The sequence below is a fragment of the Poecile atricapillus genome, chromosome Z (assembly GCF_030490865.1).
Source record: "Poecile atricapillus isolate bPoeAtr1 chromosome Z, bPoeAtr1.hap1, whole genome shotgun sequence".
NCBI classification, from domain to species: Eukaryota; Metazoa; Chordata; class Aves; order Passeriformes; family Paridae; genus Poecile; species Poecile atricapillus.
Window position 1 is genome coordinate 12,573,612 of NC_081289.1, and position 25,349 is coordinate 12,598,960.

The 25,349-nt window shown below is 43.9% G+C and overlaps 1 protein-coding gene across 2 annotated transcripts in view; it reads right to left on the reverse strand.

Moving 5' to 3' along the window:
* The window catches only part of LOC131592824 (reelin), a 273,205-nt gene extending 248,545 nt beyond the window's left edge, over positions 1-24,660 (reverse strand). Inside the window, exon 1 of one of the 2 annotated variants that reach the window (XM_058864623.1) lies at positions 24,381-24,657. In XM_058864623.1, coding sequence (XP_058720606.1) covers positions 24,381-24,609 — 229 coding nt within the window. In that variant the 5' untranslated portion in view covers positions 24,610-24,657. Of the gene's footprint in view, positions 1-24,380 lie in introns of both variants that reach the window. The other variant, XM_058864624.1, reaches the window with a different exon arrangement.
* Positions 24,661-25,349: the final 689 nt, after the last annotated feature.

The following is a 25,349-nucleotide window of genomic DNA, read 5'->3' on the forward strand; positions in this document are numbered from 1 at the left end:
GAAATCTCAGTTGGATCTACTGTCAATGGAGAGGCATTACAACCATTGAATCAAAAGGTGCAAATAACAGACAGGTCACAAGACATGCCAGTGACCCTCAGCCAAGAGTTCAGAAGAGGTTTAAAACAAAAGCAAAATGATGAACAAAAGCTGGCATAATATAATTCCTAGAAACTTTTGAGCTTTGCCAAAAAAAGTCAGGGAGTCCCTTGCAGATAGATATGATTCTTATTGAGACAGCCATGGCAGACTTGGGGAATTTTCAGGGCAGAATGGTGAATTAATTAACCAATTAAGCAGCCTGACCTCACTGCACAGACCAAGTTTCTCACAAAAACAGGATAGGGGAAAATTTGGACTAACTTGAAATATGCTAAGAGAATAACATAGGCCTCAACAAATGAGCAATCACATTGAGAAAGAGGTTAAAGAATTACAAAAAAACCCACCAAATTATTACAGAACAACACAGGTATCTATGCAAGTGAACTTGGACTTGCAGAACAATATCAGAGAAAGGAAGTTTGTAACATGGACTACAAATGGAAGGATAGTAGATACTGGTTTGGACATCACTATTTTCTCAGCAGATGCAGGAAAAAAGCTAAGAAGTGAATCTCTAATTGGGTTGGTATGTTGCTGACAAGGCTGTGGAGACAACTTGTCCCCTTGAAATGTAGAAAAATGGGTTTTGATTGAAAGTGATGGAAATTTGAGGAAGAGATTCAGATAATTCTGGAATTACACAGTCTTCTACCTTCTTCAGACTTAATAATGGCAAACCCCCCACAAAACCCTTATAAGACAACAACTTTGTACGTAATATATTAAATATTAAATGCACTGAGATGTAGCTTCTAAAGATCCTGGCCATTGTAAGTGGTGCTCTGGTGCCCCTCTGGGCAGAAACACAAAGGCAGCAAGAAAGGACAAAGAGTCACTCACACCCCTCCAGAGGCCCCAGATCTCAGAGGAATCTTAGCTGCTAAAATTTCAGTGCATTTGAGACAGCAGTCCATCCATTTGCAAACTGTTACTAAAAAGCTACAGATATATAAGATAATAATGAAAATAAAGATGGGAACTGTGGTTGTAAAGGTCAAATGTGAGATGCATGCAATGGAAGCGTGGAAAAGCTGAAAGCACAAAGAAGAGTCTCTGCTCAGTGATTTTACATTTAAGCAAGGAGCAGCAAGTTGTTCTTTATGAGCATTAGGATTCCCTCTCTAAACCAACAATCATAAATGAGAAATTATGTTGCAATGGATCACACCACATGGATAAGCTGTAGAGAAGGAGAAGTATGGAGAATTTGCTTTCTGTGTGGTGCAGAGAGCTAAATAGAGATATTTTAAAGGCTTATTATTACCTTTTATCATGGGTAAGCACTATAAATGTTACACCAGGTTCATTGTGTTCTTCCCAAACTGACCTGAAGAGTGGTAAACAGCCAGTAGAAGCAGATCTAGGTGGCAATGAAAGCACAGCTTTATCATATACACTAATCCTCACCAATTTACATTGATGGATGCTGCTTTTTGTGAGGGGTGAAACAAGCAGTTTTCCCTGCCCAGATTACTGTATCTAGCAGATATGGTAAGGCAGGGACTGGTAGAAATTAAATTAAAGGAGAATGGAAAGTGACTCTTGTGATATATATACAGATACAGATATATAGATATATGATAAATATGGAAATTAATACCTCATACATAGCACAGCAAAGACATACCTAAACTATTCCAGTCATTTATGCATAACTAAGTCTTCTCTGCTTGTGAAACAAATTCCTTCAAACTTGTCACGGATCTAATCATAAAGTAGATGAAACCTGTAGGTCCCAGCAGGCAGTCTCTGAGTTACACACATGCAGAACCACACAGGTTTAAACTACTGATCTGAAACCTGATTTTCTTTCTTTCTTTTATTTTTTTTAAGTGAAAATCTTTTTCAAATTAGCCAGCAATTAGAAATAGAAATACATAAATCTGCCAAACATCTGTGCACTATTTTAATGAAAACAAACCTTTAATAAACATTGATCTAAAAGGTAAAGTTGTTGGAAAGTTATAAGCAAATGTAACAAGACATTTGAAATTAAAAAGTCTTCAAGTTACAGCTAGAACGCTGTGTAGATTCTTCTGTGCTACGGGGGGTCTAGGAAATAATACCAGAAACAAAATTGTAAAACATATTGGGATGGCAGGTGCTGCAGTTCATTGTTATGCTAAGAAACTCCTAACAATTGTCTATAGCAATTGCAGCTGTCTTTCTTTTACCAATGTATAATAATTATCCATCTGATTAGCAAATGTAACCACCTGCAGTTATCTGGTTTACTGGTATAACTACTTGCAAGGATGAAATGCCTTTCAAAATCAGGCAAGTTAGTGCTAAAACTAAACTGCCCTGTCAACATTTCATACTGAAAGAGTGCGTCAAGTGGCTTGGGACTATCTGCACTTTGGTACAAGTGCTTAGAAAATGGTTTTTATAAGATGTGAAAAATGTCCTAAAAACAGTTTCAACATATTTTAAAAGACCAGGTAGCTCAGACACTATATTCTATGAAGGAAAACTATTACAACCACATTTTTATTACTACTGCCACTACAGGCACCTAGGAATCTCAGCAAACACATTTAAATATATACAGCAATCATATGTGATCAAGTTCTCATCCTCTCTCTCCTCTTGCCTCAATAGTTGTAATCTTGTTTCTTCTATGAAAAAGCTGCTCCTCTTCAGTATTCTTCACCTGCGCCTGTAAAACTCTACTCATGCCCAGGGCATTTGACAGCTGTGTAAAATATTATTTCTTTTCATTAGCATAAGTCATCATGGTAAAGGATGATAAGGGTAGATTTTCTATCTGAATGCTCAAATTTTTATGGCAATTTCATTGGGGTGACCTTGCTCTTCCATTTGATTTGACCAGACAACAAAATATTTTAAAATATATTCAATTTATGTCAGTGTCCTCCTATGAGATACAGAAGTAAAACTGTTACACTTTGGACACAAATTTTCATTAATCTCTTTAATGGCTCTTTTTCTGTATTTCTGGCTCAAGGTAATTTGTAGATAACACAAACCTTCCTCTTTCCTTGTCCCAGCTTTGCTTTCTGTATGTTCCATCAGAACAGACTCACTTTGAAACCTGCAATTCTATTTATCTACCTTCGTAGCTTCCTTTTAAATCTGAACATGAGGTTTTTTTCACTCCTTTTCTGCTTCCTCTCATTTAAGAGAAAGCAGTCCATCAAGGAACATTTGGGTAAGTCTCATTTCCATATGGAAAACAGCATAACAGAATCACAAGTGTGTTTCCCCAACATGTCTCTCACTAACTGTTGATCTTACTAGCTGATTTCAACCAAATGCAACCAAAAGGTAAACATCTGCAAACTACTGCTTCTCTAAATCCTCTGAAAAATCAGTACCCTGAGAAAGGTGCTCCTTCATTCCCCTCCCTCTTTGGTCATTCCAGGGCTCTAAGTCTTCGAGCATCCATATAGAAATATCTAAAATCTGAATTTTGCAAAGATTTGAGCTCCAGGATTCCCATTAAATTCATCTGCATTCAAATGTGCTGGAAACCCTTGAATACCTCATCAGCACATGCAATAGGTATTTAGAATCTGAGGCAGCCCACATCAAGCCTGACATCTTGGAAACTGAGGGCAGTTCCTGTAGGAACAGCAAAGGAAGCTGAACCATAGCTTTGAGCAAGGTTAAATCAGAAAAGGATAACTAAAGACAGAAGTGCTCAGCACTATGCAAGCACTAAGCAAAGGAGTTCTCTGTCCCAAACCAATCACCTCCATGGCTGGGCTGGTCTCTTTGTCACCTTTGACATTTTATGTGCTTTCTCTAGTTAATTTCTTTTCAACAATTGAAAAATGCCTTTTGAAATTTAATGTGCAACAAATATAATAATGCGTTTATTAATTTTAGCAATTGGGGATACATTTAAAGCAAGATTTTACCAATGCAAATTTTCTATTCAGAATGTAATTATAAAAGTAAGGAAATATGTCTAAACACTGAAGTTTCCACAGACCATGGACAAATATATATATAATCATCTGACAATGATTCATAGCACAAAACTATTTAAAAAAACTGTAATTTTTATGGTTCACATTCTTGGGATTTCTGTTCACATATAAGCCTTACTGCTTCCATCAAATCTGCAGGCTTATTTGTGTAAATCATTGTTGCAAAGTCAGGTGGCAAATCTGCTAAGAATCTGAAATTTTGCAAAGAACAGGGAATTTGGAAATTTTTTCTTAGGAATTTTTGGGAGGTCTTTAAAGGAGAGAGAGGAGTTGATAGTTTGAGCATCTGATCTTCTCGGCACCTTTTCCAACTTGTCCTCTCATTGAACCAACACAGCTCTCTTTTCCTGTTTTCTCTTCCTGAGTGAACACCTTTCTTGCCTTCCAAGAAGAGGCAGCATTGGGAAGCCCTGTGTCCCCAGAGCCCAGCTGCCTGCCAGGATGGAGCCCTGTGTCCCCAGAGCCCAGCTGCCTGCCAGGATGGAGCCCTGTGTCCCCAGCTGCCTGCCAGGATGGAGCCCTGTGTCCCCAGAGCCCAGCTGCCTGCCAGGATGGAGCCCTGTGTCCCCAGAGCCCAGCTGCCTGCCAGGATGGAGCCCTGTGTCCCCAGAGCCCAGCTGCCTGCCAGGATGGAGCCCTGTGTCCCCAGCTGCCTGCCAGGATGGAGCCCTGTGTCCCCAGAGCCCAGCTGCCTGCCAGGATGGAGCCCTGTGTCCCCAGAGCCCAGCTGCCTGCCAGGATGGAGCCCTGTGTCCCCAGCTGCCTGCCAGGATGGAGCCCTGTGTCCCCAGAGCCCAGCTGCCTGCCAGGATGGAGCCCTGTGTCCCCAGAGCCCAGCTGCCTGCCAGGATGGAGCCCTGTGTCCCCAGAGCCCAGCTGCCTGCCAGGATGGAGCCCTGTGTCCCCAGCTGCCTGCCAGGATGGAGCCCTGTGTCCCCAGCTGCCTGCCAGGATGGAGCCCTGTGTCCCCAGCTGCCTGCCAGGATGGAGCGGGAGCAGGCACAGCGCACAAACTTCCAGCTCCAACCAGAACAGACACAAAGGAATGTTAAAGAGCCTCTTGCTGCCTGCTTTCCCTGCTCCCTACAACAGACCTTCAGAAGGTGTTTGAAACCCTTCTACAAAATCATAATTTGAAATGTGTCTCATCTCTGCCCTCATTGAGAGTAAGTTGATGTGTCAGTTGGAGGCTGGCATCAACCATTTTTGGATTATTGGCTTCAAATCCTCTAATCAGCTTACCATCCAAATAATTGAGCTGTGTGTTGAGGAAGGCCCTTCGAGGCGTGAGGGAAGACATTCTCCCTCAAGCCCCAGAGCAAAATTAGAGCTGTCATTTCCAGCCCCCCACATTGCCTGCACCTTCCTGCGTCAGCCAGCCAGAAGCTGCTTCATGTGCCCCAGAGTGTCCTGACCCCCAGACCCCCACACGTGTGCAGCTCATAGGAATGCTGGGCAGCACCTTTATTTTTCTAAGAAATACTGATCTACAGTATACATGGAGATTTAAAGCAAGGATTCAGACGCGTTTTTCTTCTATTTTGTCAAAATCTATAACCCTCTCCAAACTACCCTTACCGCCACTCTGCGAAACAATAGGAGACACACTGTGCCCCTCATAGTGGAAGCCTAACTCAGAAGTGATAAAAATAGCAAGGAAAATGCAAACATTAGTAGGGGACACAGTAACAGATGCAGAGCAAGATTTTCTACTTGCGCAGGCAGCCCATAATGGGCTTTAAAACAGGGGCGGCATCCTGTGGGGTGATTTCCTCCCATGCTGTCCTTGCTTAAAGGGAACAAATTACTGCTTGCCAATAGGGATGATACAGCTGCCAGCCCCAGCACTCCCTTTGTGGCCATCCCACCTGCTGCAAAGCCCCCTCAGGAGGGTGAAACACCAGTTTGCACCCAAAATCGGCACCGACAAAGTTTGCCCATTCCCCCTGAGCTCACAGCTCCCCTGTCTATGCCACCCAGGACACCTGCCCCCTCCAGCTTCCTTTACCAGCCCTCCCTCATTTCCAACAGCTAAAGGAGAAATGCATTGGGAGCTCTGTTTTCCTCTTCTCTCACAAACTAGCATGCCCTGGTTTTTATATCTTCCCTTTATTATCTTCCTTTTATTATCTTCCCTTATTTCCTAGTTCTCTGTAATTACATATTGGGACATCAAATGGTGAAGCAGGGACTGCTTTTGAAGGCTTTTATAATTAGCTTTTCTATTGTGTCCTCTAATGCCTCCTCTGGCTTTAGACTTACTTTTTTCTGTTCACAACCTCCTGAACATATGGCAGTAAATATGCAGCATGCTGTGAGCTTCACCTGGAGTCTACTTACAATATATCTGCAATGTAAATAACAGACTTCATGTCAGTCAATTAATCACACACCAGTGCCTGGCAGAGGGCAGGCAGATTGCAGGAAGGGAAATTGGAAAGTGGCATCTTGATCAGCATTGGACTTCAAGTATTAAATATTACCTAAGTTGGCTTGTTTCTCTGGCATCACTGCTTTTACCTAAAAATATTCTGTTACAATTGCATTAGAATTAATTCAAGGCCAAGTTCTCCACTCACCAGGACCATTTTGGTAACATGTCACCCAATGGAATAATGATCTCATTTCCACAGAACATGACCCAAATGCAAATATCATGCAGAAATTTAATTTGATTTAATTTAATTTAATTTAATTTAATTTAATTTAAAGTGATCCCATGATGATGCACAAAATTAAAATATTGCCATTTCAGTAAAAGTGTTTCTTTTTGGTAAAAAAAAATCAAATTAATTATGTTACAGATGTGTTTCATTCTTGTTTTTGCAACAATGAATTTGAGCAAGATAAAATACTTTGTTTACCTGATTCACTTTATTTAACACAAGGGATTCATGAGGATATCATCAATTATAATCACAAACACATCATTTTATGCTTAAAAAAAAGGACTCTATTCCATTAGAGTTCTTCTAATTTGAAGATCTCAGAGGATTTTCTGTACTACATTAAAATCCTTATCATTCCCATGGAGGACAAGTGAAAATACAGAAATAAATCATCTAATATTTAAACACACTTGCATAGTGCACAGCACAAAAGTTAAGATCTCATGGGAATAGCTTTCCTAGTAACAATAAAAATCTCATTGAAGGTAATGAAGAAGCCTGCTTAGGGCTGAGATCCTCCCACATCTCACTGTACCTGGCCCTGAACTGGTCTCTGCCAGTCTGGTGCCTGAGAAGGGCTTTGCCCCAAGGCTAGCTTCAGGCAAGGGGGCAAACAAGTGTCTTCAGCCACCTTCCACCCAGCTTACACCATTGCACTTCAGCCCTGCAGGTCTTCAAAGGCTTTGTATTACTGCCTTCATCCTGCTTCTTCCAAGAATTTACTCCCACAGGGATCCCTATGCTCTTTCTTTGCAGTTTCCCTTTACAGAAAGCTCCACTTTATTCAGGAGATAAAGAAAAACTTCAGGGACTAGATCAACCTTTGGCTTAAAAGCCACTGACCTCTGATGGTCACCAGAAGAACTGGTCCAGGACAGTTATCTTCTATACATGAAAAACTAGAAACCCAAACCCCACTGCTGCTGCTAAGGGAGCACCTTAGGTGCAAGGGTGGGAGCTGAGGCTGCCCAGCGCTGGGGCACCCCTGTTACCTTGGGGACCCCATCCATGCCCACCCCAGTGGAGAGCAGGCAGCAGTAGGGCAGAAAACCCAAAGGCTCAGCCCAGGCCAGACCTGACATCCCCTTCCAGTGTGAGCGCTGCAGGTGCTGGGCAGGGGGATGTGCTGCCAGCAGCCAGAGGGGCTCAGGGGGGCTGGCACTGCTCCACATGGGGTCCTGAGCAACAAACAGGAGGAAAAGCCACAGACCTAGAGGTCAACACACCTAGCAGTCCATAACTCCGTGATTTTGCCTCCAGAGTGTAAGCATTTAACTTTACCCACACAGCAGCCTGGGTGCCTGCAGGTTTCCTGGCAGCCCTGGTACAGCTGCAGGCTGTGCCCAGTCCCAGGGAAACGGGGCTGTGCTTAACAGCAGCTCCAGCTCTGCCTCCAGTCACAGCAGCCCAGGCTATCCAGCCCCCACTGGATTCAATTAAGCAGCTTTTTTCTCTGGACAGGACCTGACCACGGAGCAATGCTTGAGTCAGAAACAAAGACAAGCCCCCAGGCAGAAGATCTGACGATATTTTAAAGTTAATTTATAATCGCAGTGCTTTTGCTCTTAAAAGATAAAGTAAGTAAGACTTGATGTTGTGATTAAGGTGCAGAATATCTAATTTGAGAGATGCATAAAAGGAAATCAAGGAGTGCTATCTATCAGGAGATAACAGCAAGTCTTCCTCCATCATCACTATAAATCTTCCACTTAGAAGAACTACTATGTTATAAAGAACAAGAACTTAAAAAAAAAAAAAATTAAAAAGAAGACATGTTAAACACTACCTAACAAGCTTCATGACATGAGCACAAAAGTCTTAAATTCAATGTCATAAATTCAATACCATCAGAAGATTCAGATACAATGTCCTTAGAGACAGTGCCATGTAAGTCAAGCACAATATTAAAAGACACTGAAATCTTTAATATGTGTTAAATATTTTAAATTCATAGATCTGATTCAGAGAAATATCACAGAGGAATCATTAATCCTTTTTCCATTCTGACATATGTTTTTTATAGATTTGCCACAGTTTCTGCAATTAAAAGATATCCCAAACACTTAAAGAAAACAGATGAGACAGAAAACTGACCTTGTGGACATGATCACTTGCCATCATTATGCTTACTCCCATAAATACCCCCAAACAGGCCAAGATTAATACCTGCATATATTTAAATTACCGCTTTGAAAGAGATTAGGCTTAAGGCATCCCACCTATTCCCAGAGGCAGCATGCAGTGATTATTCCTTACAGGTATTTCCAAAGGGAAAGTACCTTTTTCAAAAGTACTGAATGTTGTGACAGTGCCATACATAAAACCCTTTCCTTTTAGTTTCACATTTAGGGCACATAAGCCTTTATTTTCTGTTTAAATGTACTAATCTTCTTAACAGTATAATCAAGCCTTTAATATACAATATTATCAGTTTATATTTAGAAGGAATAACCATCACGTTAGTGGTGATGGACATATCTCTCCATTCATCTGACTGAAATACCCTGGATAAATCCCTTTGCCCAATTCATTTCTGCAGAGACAGCAAGCGGCTTTATTTTATTTAAAAGCATTCAGTTTCAATATATTTATAGTTAATATGTAAAAATCCTGCTTTAAGTTTGAGAAACGTTTCTTTCTTCTTCCATTTCTCATGGGGAAATGTTCCAGTTTGTAGCTTTTTAAGGAACACAGGATTTTGCAGGCTACAAATTCAACAAAAGGTACTCCTAAAGTGAATAGGTCACAAAAACTTCAAGTATCTTTGCATCCTTCCAAAGTTTTGTGTTCTTGGAAAGTAAAAATGAGCCTGAGCACTCAGGTACAAATTTAAGGAAGTTTATATTTAAACATATTCCAGAACCCTTTTTTTGGTTTTTTTTCTTCTTTTTCTTTTTCTTTTTCTTTTTCTTTTTCTTTTTCTTTTTCTTTTTCTTTTTCTTTTTCTTTTTCTTTTTCTTTTTCTTTTTCTTTTTCTTTTTTTTCTGTTCTTTAAGTAGAACTGGAAGATTCCCTAGTAATTCCTTATTCCTGCCCAATATACTACCAGCTTTGTACCACATAAAAAGTGCCCACCACCAATACAAAATCTGAGCCAAATCTAAGCCACTGAAACATGGTCTTTCTGGGAGATATTGCAGGGGGATTATAAAACACCAACAGCTCTAAACAGTAGAGCTGTCTTTTGGCACATGACAGGCATTGCACTAGGCCTGCCATGACACATGCATTAAACATAAGAAAGAGCTGCTATAGACCCAGGTCCCCAAAATACATATAAAGGTCCCTCACATATATTTCCTTGTGGCTTCTCTTCTGATTCTGAAGAGCACATTAAATGTTTAGCCACCCAACATGTACCTATTCATCCTAGCAGCAACCTGATTACCTGCAACAGAAAAGCTCAAGGAACAATAAAATAGATAGGTATTAACAAATAATATCATGGAACATGCTTTTAAGTGTATAATTAAAAGAAATTTATTATTATCCTTGAATTATACCTAAACATTTCCAAATTACTCCAAAATAAAGGAGAAAATGTGATGTGTTATTATCATTCATTCCCAATTCATCTTAAAGGTAAATGCCTATATAAGATACTCAGAAGTAAAACCCAAAATCAAAAGGGCCACCAAATTCTGACCTAGCTAATTACAAAGACATCAATCTCTCTTTGTACCAGAGCACAGTGTTCTTGATGTAAAAAAAAGCACAAAGAGAGTGATTCCTCTCTAATTCAAACAAATTACAACCACTGTGCATGCTAACCATAACAAACACATGTTAAATTCAGCAGAAGGGATGAGAACTGAATGGAAGTTCATGCTGAATGTTGCAGCATGCAGCTGGAACCTCTTCCAGATGGTTTCACCAGGCCGTGTTCTTCCCACCAATTCACGTGCCCAGCAATGTGGGGGGAAGTCACTACCTGGAAGCTGTGGATGTTAAATCTCTGAGCAATGAGCCCTGCATTCTGAAAAAGGAGTGAAGAGGGGGAAAAATCTGGTAAGCTGAAAATCTGACTGCTCCCTCACATGTGGTCATCTCTTCTGCCTCAGCTGCCTGCTCCTGGATGCCACAGTCAGCCTTGCCCCAATGCAGCACTGCCCCAAGAGGGATGGAAACTTCCACCCAGATGTTCTGCATGAGGAGTAAATAAGGAAAATTTTCAAGAGCAGAGCAGGGTTAAATCTTGTCTCGCTGTCCAAAGATTTCACCTCATCACTCATATTATGCAATGCATCAAGAAGCTGTGGGCTTTGCTGGCACTGATCCTCTTCCATGGTGATGACAGTCCTCACCTCCCAGAAGTGCTAAAAGCTGGCACACTCCAAGACGGAACACACAATTTTTGTTTGTCAACAATTTGACCATTCTGAAGATTTGAAGTACCATGCTTACCAGCATCTGTATGAGTTCTGCACCTCATCTATAAGCTCTAGAGAAAATACATCAATTAGAACAAAAATGTTCCCTGTTTCTGACTGTTTGTATGTAGAAAATACTGCAAAAAGTGCAGGCTTTGTAAATCTGGAATGAAAGGTTACTTGTTACAGTACAAGTCACTTACTTATGTTTCTTAGCAGTTATTGAAATGCAATCGAAAGAAATATTGTAATGTAACTAATTTTACAATGTGCTTTCTCAAATGGAAAATATTGCAATTAGGAGGATTTGCTCTCTACTGTAATCTCACTAATTGGGCAAAAGGCACTTGAGGGGGAGCTTTTCGTTGGGGTTTTTGGGCAAGGTCCCAGAAGAAGAGTAGTCAGCGTGTAATGCACCACTACCACTGCTCAAAGACAGTTTAGAGTTTAAAAACACCATTTGTACTAAGAAAACAGCCAGATGCCACCACACTGGCATTCTGTCAGTGAAGTGTAGCATAAAGGCTCCCTAACACCTGCTACCACTTGATGAAACAAAACTTACATCTCTTTGAGTGAAAAGATCCACAGAGTAATCCAGGCTGCCTGAGGCTGGGGAGGGACCAGTGCTGCCAGCTCCAGCCAAACCCACACCTTTTCATCTCTGCTGGTTGAGGCAAATTCTGCAAACATCACAGCTCTGCTGAAACTCTTTTATACCTCACAACTGCATTAACTACGTGTTGAAGGAAAAGCAGGGCAATAAAGAACACAGGGATCACTTCCCTGAAGGAAATAAACCTGCATCTCTCAAATGCAATTTCTATGTCTGCTCTCAGCAATTCCTTTCTGTTTGAGGTGGACAGCTCTGTAAATACTATTCCATGAAGAAAAGAGATCATTTTAAAGACATGAAGGTCTCTTTGTCTAGTTCAATGAACCATAATTCTGTCAATGCACTGCAACAGGTTTTCCGGATCAGAAGCAGAAGTACCCCTTAACTGTAAGACATGCAGGAGGCAAGTGAGAGATTTCCTCAAAGCCTACATTACCAAACACTGCAACAGGAAAAAAGATTTCTGCCAAAAAGAAAGCCGAAAAATTACTAGATGTAAAGGAAAGCATGGACAACACATCAGTAGCCACACAGTTACCACAGGTTTCATTATAGAAAACATGAGTTTGTTACCTTGGAAATGTTAGCATTGCTACCAACTGCCCTTGGGTGCCCTAAGGAGTGAATTATGATTCTGCAATTTATTTTGGGAACAAACACGAGGAGAGTGGTCTGAATCACATCTGTGCAGTGGCCGGAAATTAAATGGTCAACTTGTCAGAAGTAGAACTGTTTGATTTTTGGTTCAGTGACCAAAGTGAAAAGAAAAAGAAAGAAAAAGAGATCAGCTTGGGCCAACATAAAAGAAGTACTGCGGGATCTGGCACAAAAAAATAAATTAAAATATCAGTTCGGTCAATACGAAAATCTTCAATGAACCCAAAAAAATTAGATAAAGACTTTTGTTCAGGCAGAAAAGTCTCATTCCAATTTCTGATTATGCATGTAACTTTTTTTTTTTAAGTGTCACGATTAAAGTACTTTTTCAAAACAAAAATAAGAACTATGTTTTGAAAATAACAGTAATATATTTCAAGTATTTCACTCCTCCCCATTTTCCATTAAAACTTTTACCAAATCCTATTCAAATACATTATCAGTTTTTGTCTTTGACAAAATCAGATTGCAAATTAATTCACTACAAACATGGAAATTCAAACTAAATAAATTCAGAGAATCATAGAATAGTTTTGCTTGGAAGGGACCTTGTTCATCATCAGCTTTCAATCCCCCTGCTGTGGGTAGGGACACCTTCCACTAGATGAGATTGCTCAAAACCCCATCCAGCGCGGCCTTGAATGCTTCTAGGGATGGGACATCCACAACTTCCTTGGTCAACACGTTTCAGTGTTTCACCACCCTCACAGCAAATAATTACTCCTTAATATCTAATATAAACCTCCTCTCTTTCAGTTTGAAGCCATTCCACCTCATCCTGTCACTACATGCCCTTGTAAAATTCCCTCTCCAGCTCTCTTGTTGGCCATCTTCAGCTACGGAAAAGCTGCTCTAAGGTCTCCTCAGAGCCTTCTCTTCCCTGGGCTGAACAGCCCCAATTTTCTCTGCCTCTGGAGAGGTTCTCCAACCCCCTGATCATCTCCATGGACATTCTCTGGACTCACTGCAACAGGTTCAAGCCCTTCTTATGTTGTGAGCCCCAGATCTGGATACAGAACTCCAGGTGGGGTCTTGTGCAAGTGGAGCAGAGGGGCAGAATCCCCTCCCTCACCCTGCTGCCCACGCTGCCTTGGTGCAGCCCAGGACATGTTTGATTTTCTGGGCTGTGAACACACATGGCCAGCTCACATACAGCCTCCCATCCAGCAGCACCCCCAAGTCCTTCTCCTCAGGGCTGCTCCAAGTCTATTCTCCACCCAGCCCATGTTTGTGCTTGGGATTCCTCATGCGAGAATACTATCAACTTGAAAACTATCTGACTGGGTATCAGCCATCAGCAAATCAACTATAATACTTGGAAAGCATAAAAATATTTGCCAGAGGTTTTGGATCTTTGTGCTAACCTGAATGGCATTCTGAAGACTACACTTTGTTTGGGCTAGAGTTAGAAGAATTGCTGCACAAAAATGTTTAACATTGAACTTTAGCCAGGGATTCTTTTTTTCAAATATACTAGGAACTATTTTTTTAAGTACTTTTAAATACTGATTCTGTGACTTTGACACCTGGCATACCTCTAAACTGCTGCACTGCAAGGCTGGGCAACAGTTTATTAAACCAGGATCTCTGCCTTGGCCAGTTTGGCTGTTTTGTTTCTCTCTGCAGTTCTTGCTATAATAATCATTTCATCCAATGTCCAGATGAATGTGTCTAATTCTGGAAGGAGTGTTGTTTTCTTCTAGCAATGCATTTCCCCTGTGAGATAGGAACACTGGAAGGGTATTGTGGGCTGGAATCCACAGCCTGTTTAGCCAGAAAGATAAATATTATCTATATTTCATGTTCTTTCCTAGGCATTGTATTGTCCTGGAGAGCAGTGGGAACAGTGGAAGGCAAATGGCAGAGACCTTGCCAAACCCCGTGATGTGATGAATGACTTCTCACATCCCAGGGCCTGACATGAAGAGAGGCCACAGAGGGTCACACCACTGTTTTCAGATGTTAAAAAGGCTGATCACCCACCCATTGCTTTCATTTCTACCACAGGAAGAGCTCCCCCATGCAGGATCCACAGGGAAAGACACAGCTCTTCCATGAAGTATTTCTCTGCAAGAACACAGGCCTCCTGGAAAGCTGATTTTCTGCAGTTTTGCTATTTCATTTATGAATATTCTACCAGATTTATTGAATGATATGACCACAAACTAGCTCTCAGCCACAGAGAGGAACATATTATCAGACTTCTTCAAGTCTTCTGGGCAGTGAGTCTTGTGTGCTTTCTCTTTTCCCATTTCCTTCCCTCTGCTATCATGTGCACACAGACAATCAATTGTCACTATTCTCCCACACATTCCCAAGGAGCAACTTACATATGCCACTTGTGGACAACCAATATGAAAATCCCTTCAAATCCAAGATGGGGCAGGAGCTGCCTGTAGATGGGATGCAGCAGGAGGAGGAGGGGAAAACAGCATTTGCTTCTGGATGCGTGCCTGTGCACGAAAGGGGGCTTGCCTGATGGATTTCCCTGTACAGAGTTTTTTTCTTTGCCAACTTTTGATTATCTAACTGCACTCTTGAAAATTACACTGAAGACATGGAAAGAGGGAAACAGTGAGGTCCCTTATTCTGTGTGCTTTTCACCAGCTGGACAGCTCAGTGTACAGCCACATTGCAGCCAGGCTCTGGAAGGGGACATGGGATAGGAGCCAGCATCCACCCGTCCATGGCAGCAAGGAATGGTGAACTGGACAGTCGGAAACACAGACACAGCTGGAGCTAGGGCTGGCAGGCAGACCCATTTCTTGTCTCAGCTCTCTTGGGTCAAACCTGTTTTTGTACAAAACTACCCTTCAAGCAGACATGGGGAGGAATGAGCAACTGTCTAATCTGAGGCAATCAGAATTTTGCTAAGCGTAGTGCAGGAGCTCTTGGCATTTCATCTCAGTCTGGTTCATAGTTCAGTTCCCTCAGGCCAATGAGCACAGCTCTGTCTCCTGTGGGAAACAGCAGTCACAAACCTGTGTGAGTAGAAACCACTCTGGGAAACACACAGGAACCTTCAGCCCCCTCTCTGATGATTAATCTGCTCACCCTGCTGCAGAGGACCAAGGGCACTCCAGTTCCCTCTCTGCTGTATCTTGCAAAAGCAAAGACAGAAACCAGCAACCACCCTGCATGGCTGCATACCCCAAGGCTTCTGCTCCAGGAGAGACACAGCAACAGTTTTACACATGGCTTCACAATACATCCAACACCCAGTGAACCCCAACACCCAGAAGGCTGAGCTTATTAATAATGCTTCTCATCTAGCAAAACAAAATAAAATTTTACTTGGGGCATCTCAGTCAAATACTCAGAGAGGGTCTGTGGGCAGCACTGGTCCCACTCAGGGCTGGATACACACTGGCATGTTTGTCACCCCAGAACACAGGAAACTGGGACAGAACTTGGGCATGCACTGAAGCACTTGCACAGTACAGAGCAGCACACAAAATTTTAGGAAGGTCAATGTAGAAGTTTGAAAGAAAGTGGGGAGGGGCAGGATGTAAGACAGGGTAGTGCAAGGTAGAGCTTGTACCTGAAGGGAGATGGATTCCTTGTCTACTGTCACTCAGGGCTCTTGCAGGTCGAACTTCAATAGACACAGTCTGGAAAAGTGCCATCGATTTCCCTTCCCAAGGAGATGCTTGTGAAACTCTCACAACCATTATTAATATCAAAGTGCTAGAGAGGAGCAGGGAACAGATACTTCTGTTTTGTTCCCAGGATGGAAAAATATGGCAAGAGGGATGTTATAACGACTGTAACAAACAGTCTTCACTTTGGTATAAAAGCTTTTGGGAAAGTGCCTGAACTCCCTCCCTGCTCCCCAGCAACTTTCACACTCATGTCCAGTCCCCCAGGACACATCCTGCTCTCTAGACTGAGATGTTCACATAAAAGACGTTGTTTAAAATAGGTCGTGTGGAAACACTAAAAGATAGCAATCAGCGATGTCCTGATTCCCTGGGAAGACCAATGGTCCCCCTTGGGTGGACAGAGAGGAGCCTTGGGGAGATCTCTACCAGCAAAAGCCACATCACCAAGCAGCATCCCTGAACAGAAAGGCACGCTGACAGCAGCAGGACAAGGATGAATAGCCAACACTGCGGGGAGTCCGGAGTGACGCAGGTGATGCTGAGGTTGGCGAGACAAACAGCAAACCCACAGGTGCCTCAGCCTGAAGCTAAGCTGAACCCAGCTGCCCAGGAAACACTGATGCCACAGAGACAGCAGCCACTCCAGATGGTTGCAGGAGACAAAGTGTCTCTGTGCCTGGCCCTTGGTGCCCTCTCCAGCCCCAGCCAGGACCTGTCCAGCTGCAGGAGGACAGAGTAATGTCTGGTTCTGGACTGTAGAATAAACAGGCACAAGCTCTAATGTTCCCACAAACTCCAGTACTCCCGCTCCATGTGGGATATACACAACTCCAACATGGTCTTATTTAAGGCAAATGTTTAGTGAGAGATACATTAAAACAAAACAAAGTCTTCAAAAAACTCCACTTCCTTGACCCTTCTCTTCCTCTTAGGAAAAGAGTAAAATATCTAACTGTGGGACACATCTGAGCACTGAAGGGACCAGGAGAAGGTCCTGTGGGCATGGACCTGACAGACCTCTGTCTCCATGATGCTGTCCATTGGCAGAGCCCAGTAGGAATTGTGTGACACATGCTATGGCTTTCACTTTCCAGGACTGACCTAAGGGAAGGAGGAATGGAGGAAGACTGACTGCCCAATAAAAAGGCATCATCTTGACAACCTAGAAAGGTCTTTCACCATGCAACCTGTTAGTGTGCTTTGACAGATATCAAAGATTGCACTTACAGGGTTTGTCCTATGTTTATTCCAGAGGTGAATCCCAGCTGGTGGGGGAAAAAAAGGTGGGAATTACACAAACATTCCAGACACACATTGCACTCTGTACCTTTCATGCCCAATGAAAAGGCAGGAAATGTTAAGACAAAGAAAGGAAGCATGTTAGAAAGACTGAACCTTTCATCAGAGACTATTGAAATTCTCATAACAAGGGCTGGTATGAAAGGTTGCTTATTCTCAGAGGTGAGACAGTGCCATTTCCTTCCCTCTCCGTGCAGCAAACACTCATGACAAATCTAAACCACAGCTGTAGGGAAGGAGCCGCACAATGCAAATAAAGGTTGCATCTGAATCCATCCCAGCTGCATCACCACAGCCATTATCAAATTGAAAATCATACTTCAACCAGTCAATATGCAAATACTGTAATACTGTACCATCATTAAAAGCTACAGTTTCAAAAGAAGTGGTCTCCAAAAATCCAAATCAAGGCAATAATAAGGAAAATGAGAAATTATGCCAGTCTGAGAGTCTTGCCCTGTTCTACCTAATGAACTAACAGAGGTTTGGTGGAATCATCAGTGCAGGAAACAGAGAAGTGTCCTACACACCACTGTGCATAAATATCCAACTAATAAATCATTTACTGGTAACCTTTGGTCTTGAAGGTTTGTTTCTTGTTATACATATATGTGTGTATGTATATGTATATGTATATGTATATGTGTATGTACACCTATTAATATATACACCTATTTATATATACACCTGTTTATATATACACACCTGTTTATATATATATATATATACAGTTACAAATATTAATTATTTATAAGAAAAATACATGTTAGATATTTCTACTTACAAGCAGTTTACATGGACAGATTTTGGCAATAAATTCCACTGGTAAATTATGCATATTAGAAAATACCTCTGGACACAGAAATCAGAAAATATGTGCAACATATTTACATAACACTGAGACAATATTTTTGCACCCTTTAACCATTTACAGGTTTCTTGTATTTCCTGAGCCCGGTGCTGGGGGATATGCCATAAGAAAGGTTCATGCACACATGCCAGCCCCCAGGCACCCCAGGATTTGGACAGTGAACTCTCTGAGGCAGAGATCATTTTTTCATGTACACAGCCCAGCCCAGCCCAGCCTGCCCTACACGGACCCACAGGACCAACAATGCCGTGTCTGTCCCACAGTCAGATGTCACCTCACAAATGTGGGTCACGCCAGCACGCCATGCTGGCTTTGATTTCTGTTATTTGGGGCAATCAAGTCTCCTTTGCAGGGGGGAGCAGCCCCCTGATGAGGGGAGAAAGGATTTAACCGGAGATTACATCTCTTCTGCAAATTTGCAAGAAAGGCTCATTTAGGCCTTTGTGGACCTTCTACCTCCTTTCATCAATCCTGTGCCTGACTACATCTTTGGCTGGGCCATCTGCTGGTGCTTATGATGCCCACAAATTAGTGATGACAGCCAAAACCGTTGAAATTTAACATCTTCCCTAGCGAAACACAGTCTGTAAGAGGCTGTCAGTTGTGACCTTGCCTACCTTTTTCTTTCAAGCTTGGCACCCTTCATCAGTTTCTGGTCACGGGATCCTAAAAGCACAACTCTTAAAATTTGCAAACACATGCCACATGAACTTTGGGGCCATACAAGAGCTTCAGAAATGCAGAACATGCATTGGTCAACATCAAGACCTAGAAACTCATATTGCCTCAATAACATACTTTGTAAGGCTCAGATCTGAGAAATTCAAACTGGCCACAGCACTTATAAATCAGCGTTCCTTTTGCAAAGCTTACTTCACGCAAGAAAATCCTAAATACAGCAGTCAGGGTGTGCTCGGGAGGCTCTGGTGGATGAAGGCATTTTTAGTAAATGCTGACCCAAGATTAAATTTTTATGTGCTATGAAACCCTTATGCAGCTGCAAGATATTGCTAGGGACCTCAGAAGAAAGGAAAGACTTGAAGATCAATGGTCTTCCCCCTTCCTAATAACTCCCTGACCATTGCTACCTATTGCCAGATTCAGTTTTTTTAATGTAAGGGTCCCTAAAGAGAAGAGTTCTAAAATAATCCCTGGAACTAACTGGACTTCTATGAGCAAAAAGTTTTCCACACTTCTTTAATTTTAAACAGAAAATGATGGAAGTCTCCATTCTTGCAGGGATCAGAGGAGGATGTAAGTGGGTAAGACCAAACGTTTTGAGGGAATAGGCTGCAAAAGACTCAAGAAGCTGATGTGATTCTTCGGCTGATGCTGGAAAAGAGAGATGCAAACCTTCTCTTCTGTTACCAATGCACTAACATTGCTTCCTGTGCATTATTTACTTCTACTGATTCACTAAAAGCTTCCTACACTTCAGCATAACTGGTACAGAAAGTATGCCTAGGTTTGTGCCATTCAGTTACAACCCTGATTATACCTCAAGCAGCATCACTACTTAAATTCCAGTTTGTTTTTTTCTTCCCTTCCTTTGCATCAAATTCAAACATGTTTTTATTTAATAATGATCTGAATTTACAACAATGAATACTGAATTTTAATAATGATTTGAATTTACAACAATTTTAATTTACAAAAATGCCCATCAGAAGTGTAAATAATCCTAATGAAAAGGGGTACTAAGTCACAATCTGTATTTCTAAAATATAGTGGCTCATAACAAAGGTGGAATTGGGCAGACTTTAAACAACTTTTTATCAGTGCTGAAAGAGTGCACAAATACCACCTAAAATAGTTAAAAACTATTTTTTTACAACCTACCACAGCAACAGTTCTAGACAATATACAGTATATCTAAGAATAGTAGCAGTCATAGATGGAAACTGATAACTGAAGGTTAATCCGTTCTCGAAAAAAAAAGGAACAATGGAGAGTGAAATAGAAACTCAAGTCCCATTAAAGAAAACTATTTTAAGGGCAGAATGATGAGTTTTAGCATCAATCATGGGAAAACAGTTCAAAGTTGTTCTTAAAAGATCTAAATTTGAAACCTTGGGAAAAATGAACTGTTTGCAGTGACAGCAAAAAAAAATCTTAAGGGATAAAACAAATACAGTGTAAAGATAATCCGTTTATATTTTTTAAACACTATAAATCTGACTGTTCATTTTGAGCTTTCTGTGATTAAGGTCAGTAAAGACTCAATGTTCAGTCAAGTTTATCCTTATTTCTTTATGCAGTTCCAATGTACTTATCTGTAAATCATGGTACATGCTCTCAGCACTGAAGGCGCATTGACACGGATTTAAAAAATCAACTTTAGATTGCAAATAAACCCAAATGGAATTGCATAAAAATTTTCAATTTGTAGTGGTTGGGGCTTGATGATTTTTTAAAATTTTTTTAAAAGAAATTATATTCTACTCTGCATATTACAGAAGAAAACCCAGGAGAAAACCAAGAGAGGATAGGGATGACCCTATCTTCCAGGAAAGCTACAAGCCAGCCAGGCGAGCCCTGATGCTGCTCCCAGAACACGCAGCCACCCCTTGGCTGAGAGGAAGCTGAGCAGGTGCCTACATTAAACCAGTGAACACTTTGTCAGTTTGCATTTGAGCAAGCCCATAAGTGCTTTGCCAGCTCAAGGACTTAATTACATTTGAAATAAGCTAATTCAAGGAATAAAAGTCTGCCAAAGGTAATAAAATTGTTTGTTGATGTATCAAGTCAGTCCTCTTAATATGAAAGAGCGTATTTATATGCAGCCTGGGTCTGGTCCTATTCAACCAGTGATTAAATATTTACTGTTTGCAGGAATAGGGCCAAATCTGGACTAATTTTAAATATTAGGGGAGAAGCACTAAATCCTAATGTATCTAATTTAACTATGCAAAGTAGGGAATATTATTGCCTTTGTTTTACTTAGGAAATTCAGAGGCACAGGGAAATAAAATGCCAGATTCAGGGTGCCAGAGAAGCCACTTGCAGAAGCTCTTGTGCTTCCCAGGCAAGTGTCCTCTGCAACACATGCTGTTCCTCTCCTGTCGTGCTGGGCAGCACAAGGGACAGTTGGGCAAAGGGCCGAGAGCCCCTGTCCCTGCTCCACTGGCTGCACCATGGTTTGACTCCCCCTCTGAGTGCCCAAGGAAATGTCTAAACAAATTAGCAGAAAGTCAGTGGCTGATTTTTTTAATCAGAATTTTTTCTCATCCACCCTTTGGCATATGGTTTCATCCAATTCCCTCCTCTTTGAGCTCCATGTTTGTGGATGCTGCTGTCACCTGTTCCTGTAGAATGAAGGGGAAGTAACACAAGGCCTTACTGGAACTTGAAAAGATTCAGAGCATTTTAATATATGCTCTGAGCAGGTGAATTTTCATTGTACATATGTAAATCTCCCCTCATCCTGTGCTTCTGTGCAGCCTATTAAAAATCCTGCTCTGTGTCCCCACAAGACCACCTTTAAAGTTTTATTTTTAAATGATAAATTCTCAACCAGTACAGACTGGCATGTTTTCAGCATCATTAAACTATATCATATAAAATTTCACATTGCTTGAAATTTTTTCTTCAGATTGTATACTCTGGTTTGTTGTTTTATTTTTGTTTTTGTTTTTTTTTTGTGCTATATAACATTGATAATTGCTCTATGTTAAATACTCACATATTTCAAAATATCTAACTGATTAAGCGTGCTTAGCTCAAGAATATGCCTGCTGCACTGTGCATAGCAAATACAGTGCTTCTTGACATGGTTTGGCATGGGTAAGTTTTTAATCAATGCACGAATTTGAAAAGAAATCACCATTGCAAGTTTGATATAAATTAAGAGTCTGTCTCACACCAGGTGTACCTACACCTTGCACTGTGTAAACAAGTTAGTTTTCAAGTTCTGCTTGGGAACTTCCTTCTGTGTTCATGTTTTGAACGCGTCCGATTTGTTTTCACTTGCTTAAGACGGTGGCTTTAGGAGATCCCCCGAAGTGCTCGGGCGGCAGCCCCGCGCAGAGCTGGCTCTCTGGCAGCGATGCTCCGGCAGCGCCGGCCCCAGACGGGAGCGCGCAACCGAGGGATGGGCGGATTTTGGCCGGGGTCAGCAGAGGCTCCGGGGAGCTGCTGCAGGAGCTGCTCCCCGAGCGGGATGGGCGGATTTTGGCCGGGGTCAGCAGAGGCTCCGGGGAGCTGCTGCAGGAGCTGCTCCCCGAGCGGGATGGGCGGATTTTGGCCGGGGTCAGCAGAGGCTCCGGGGAGCTGCCGCAGGAGCTGCTCCCCGAGCGGGATGGGCGGGGGAGCGGGGCAGCAGCAGCTCCTCAAAACCTGAGAGCGGACAGGGAGAAATCCCACGAGGCGCAGAGGCAGATTCAAAGACGCCACATTTTGCTCGGTCAGACGCAAAGCAGCGACGGAAAACCCACCCTTGGCCACCTGAAAGGTCTGGCGCGCAGCTGGGGCGCTGCTCCGCGAGCTGGTGTTTCAAAATTCAAAAGCCCTTTTAAAAGGACGAGCGTCAGAAGAGCATCCCCGGAGAAACAACATCTGTCCCTGCTCCTCACCATGCAGGACAGCCGGACAGCCCTGCCCGATGCAGGACAGCCGGACAGCCCTGCCCGCCGCGCTCCCGCTGCCCTGCCCGCCACAGTCCTCTATCCCTAGACAAGCAACGAGGCTGAAATGCGGGCTGAAGGCTTGGGGGGAAAGGGAAGCAGCGAGAATAGAGGTGATTCTGTCATTTACGTGGTTGAAATATAATTTCAAAAATTCAGCATTTAAAATAGTGCAAACTGGAAATCCCAGCTTCTTTTTTTTGCTCCGCACATCTGTGGTTCAGCAGGTTGAATGCAATTTACGTAACCTGAGTGTGTATTATGGGCTGTAAAATCTAAGGTTCTAAGGAAAAAAAATCCGGTGAAGTCATATAACTTACATATGTGGGTTTTTAGAAAGGCCACTAGGTATTTTAAAATCAAAAGTTTCCAGTGAATTTAGTAAAACTATACTGTTAAAGCTTACACATGGAGAAAAACTTCAGGATGCCTTATATTGTGTGAAAATGAATATTTGATGTGTTTGGGGTTTATGTATTTACAGGAAAAAATTCAATAAGAATTTTCATGTAACTATTCAATAATTTACCTGAAACTTAAATTTTGAGCTGGAACATATCAAAGTCAGAAGTTTAATTCCATCTTTAGCCAGGGACTATCATACAGTATCTGCTTTTGAGCAACGTGTTCTAAACAAATATTTCTTGTCATTTTCTCTGATTTCCAATTGCCTACTGCAGAATTTGCTGTTATTATTCTGTGGCATTGCAAACTCCAAACAGACACAAAGAGAGAAGAAGGATTAGCGAATATAGCCTTAAGCAGTCTCCCACCGTTAAGAATTAAAAAATGTTTCACATGTGGAAGTTTCCTATACAGAGAAATGGTGATGAGGCTGCTGCACCGCACAGTGCTGGTGTCCAGGGGCACTCTGCAGCCGAAAGCAGCTTCCCACAGTAGGTTACCTGCCCCACTCAGCCCTGGGTTCTGCCCCTCACCCACTGCAGCTCCAAGTAGAGACACTACTTTGTGAAAAACTTTGCCTATTCTTTCTTGTTCATTCTCCTCCGCCCGGGCGCTTATAAAAAGCGGGGGTTTTTTATTAATTCTAGGCAAGACCTTCCATCTCCAAAGCCACCTGTGAGTGCCTGACCCCCGCCTGTCGTCCGTGGCCCCTGCAAGGGAGCAACAGGCTGGCCGGGTCCGCGCTGGGCACATCGCGGTGACACACGGCGGTGACACACCTCGGTGACCCGATGGCAGCCGCCAGCGGCGGCACCGTGCAGCCCCCCAGGAGAGCCTGAGCGCTCGGTGCTCCGAAAGCGGCTGGAGTGGGAAAGGGACAGACCGCCAGCAAGTCGTGATGCTCCGGATCCGGCCCAGAGCCGGCTGAGCAGCGGGGACTCGGAACTCGCTCGGCTCCGGGCAGCGCCCGGCGGGAGCCGCTCCGAGGCGAAGCGGCGCTGGGACGGGAGCGCGGGCGGCGCTCCCGGGGCCCGGGGCAGGCAGGACGGTCCCGCACGGACGGGGCGCTCCGCCGAGCCGCCGCCGGGGCTGCCCTGGGGCACGGCACCCGGCACCGTCCGGGGCTCCCGCTTCCCCCCGCCGCTTTCCTCCCCGCGGGACGCTCCGGGGCCGCCCGGGGACCAGCAGCGCCGAGCGCCACCACCTACCGTGGTACTCCTGGCCAGGCACGTAGGCGGCGGGGTTGCCCGCGATGTGGAGGGCGATGAGCACCTCGCCCTGCTCCCCGTCGCCCTCCAGCTCGCCGTGGTGGGTGCAGAGGAAGAAGAAGGGCGAGAAGCGGGCACGGGGGACAGCCGCCCGGCCCGCCGCCAGCAGGGCACCCAGGGCGGCCAGCAGGCAGGGCCAGCCCCCGGGGACGCCCCGCCGCCGCTCCATGCTGCTGCCGCCGGCGCCGCTGGGGCATCCAGGGCACGGCGGGGCCGGGGCGCAGCTCCGCTCCGCGGGACGGGGCGGGCCGGGCCGGGCCGGGGCGGGCGCTGCCCCCCGCCGCGGCCGCGGGAGCTCGTGGGGAGGCGGGCGAGGAGCGGAGCGGAGCTCAGCGAGGGCAGGGGCGGCCCCTCCGCGCCCGACGAAGGCTGAGCCGTCCCCGCCTGCCGCTGCCGGGGTGCGGGGCACGGAGCTGGGAGTGCGAGGGCTGGGAATAATTTATTTCCCCCGGTGCCGGGGTGGGAGGGAGGGGAAGGTCCCTCCCCTCCTCCTCCTCCTCCTCCGCCGCCGCCCGCTCCTCCTGCTCCTCGCTCTGCACGCCGGTGTGCGGTGCTGCCGCCGCGGACACGGGGGCTGCGAGCTGGGCTCTGCTGCCCGCCCTTTGTCTGCCGCGGGGTCCCTGTCCCTGCCCTGTCCCCGCCCTTGCTTCCACTAACCAGCTTCTGCCCCTAGCTCTGCTCCTGGGTGCCAGCCCCTGCCCTTGTTTCTGTCTCTGCCCCTGCTTCTGCCCCTGTCCCAGCCCTTACTCCCCACCCTGACACCTGAGTCCCTGATCCTGCTCCCTCCTTGTTCCCTTGTCCCTGTCTCTCAGCCTCAACCCAAATGTCTCTGCTTCTATTCCTTTATCTATCTACCCTTTTGTCCCTCTGCTCTATCCCCAGACCTTTAGCCCTGTCCATGTCCTTGTC